The sequence below is a fragment of the Meleagris gallopavo genome, unplaced genomic scaffold, assembly GCF_000146605.3.
Source record: "Meleagris gallopavo isolate NT-WF06-2002-E0010 breed Aviagen turkey brand Nicholas breeding stock unplaced genomic scaffold, Turkey_5.1 ChrUn_random_7180001844130, whole genome shotgun sequence".
Taxonomy (NCBI): Eukaryota; Metazoa; Chordata; class Aves; order Galliformes; family Phasianidae; genus Meleagris; species Meleagris gallopavo.
This window is the reverse complement of record NW_011112634.1, coordinates 1-1,145: the sequence shown is the minus strand read 5'-3', so window position 1 is coordinate 1,145 and position 1,145 is coordinate 1. Positions and strand designations below refer to the sequence as shown.

Sequence of the window (1,145 nt, the reverse complement as noted above, 5' to 3'; positions counted from 1 at the left end):
GCGGGGGCGAGCGCGGCCGGAGGGTTTGGAGCAGGCGGGTCGGGAGGTGCGTGTCGCGGAGAAGAGAAGGAGCGGTGCGGCGTTGAGGGCGATGGTCGGCGGTGGAGCAGCGCGGCGGAGCTGGGGGGCCGCGGTGCTGGTGCTGCAGGCGGCCTGGGCGCTGGTCGGCGGTCAGGTGCGCTACTCGGTGCCGGAGGAAGCCGAGGCCGGCACGGTGGTGGGGCGGCTGGCGCAGGACCTGGGCCTGGAGGCGGGCGAGGCGGAGGCGCGGCGGCTGCGCCTGGTGTCGCGGGGCCGGCGGGCGAGCGTGGAGGTGAGCGGGGCGAGCGGGGCGCTGGTGGTGAGCTCGCGGCTGGACCGGGAGGAGCTGTGCGGGAAGAGCGCGCCGTGCGCCCTGCGCCTGGAGGTGCTGCTGGACCGGCCGCTGCGCGTCTTCCACGTGGAGGTGGAGGTCACCGACATCAACGACAATGCGCCGCGCTTCCCCGCCGCCTCCAAAAACATCAGCATCGCGGAACTGTCGCTGCCTGGGTCGCGTTTTCCTCTGGAGGGCGCGTCGGATGCAGATATCGGATCGAATGCGCAGCTCTCGTATACACTGAGTCCCTCCGAGCACTTCACTCTGGATGTGCAGCGAAGCGAGGATCATTTGGAATCATTATTTTTGGTGCTGACGAACCCTCTGGACCGCGAGTCGCTGTCGGAGCACCGGCTGGTGGTGACGGCGAGTGACGGGGGCAGGCCGGCGCTGACGGGCACGGTGCAGCTGGTGATCTCGGTGCTGGATGCGAACGACAACGCGCCGCAGTTCAACCAGTCGGTGTATAAAGTGCAGCTGCCGGAGGACGCGGCGGAGGGGACGCTGGTAGCGCGAGTGGCAGCCACGGATCCGGACGAAGGACTTAACCAGGAGTTTTCCTACAGCATCGTCGGTTCTGTTCCTGTGTCAGAGAGAGATGTATTCAGTATTGATCCTCGAATGGGGGAGATCCGGCTCCAGGAACTCCTAGATTATGAGGTCGTCCGTTTGCACGAGTTGCAAATCGAGGCTGGAGATAAGGGGACGCCTCCGTTGTCGGGCCACTGCAAGGTGGTGGTGGAGGTGCTGGACGTGAACGACAACGCGCCCGAGGTGTGGGTGACGT

The 1,145-nt window shown here is 66.7% G+C and overlaps 1 protein-coding gene across 1 annotated transcript; it reads left to right on the top strand.

Annotated features, from left to right (window-relative positions):
- Positions 1 to 6: 6 nt before the first annotated feature.
- Positions 7 to 1,138, top strand: LOC104915689 (protocadherin alpha-13-like; the record flags this gene model as incomplete). Its single annotated transcript, XM_010726602.1, has 1 exon — positions 7 to 1,138. A coding segment is annotated over exon 1 (1,047 nt), but the record flags the coding sequence as incomplete, so codon positions are not given.
- Positions 1,139 to 1,145: the final 7 nt, after the last annotated feature.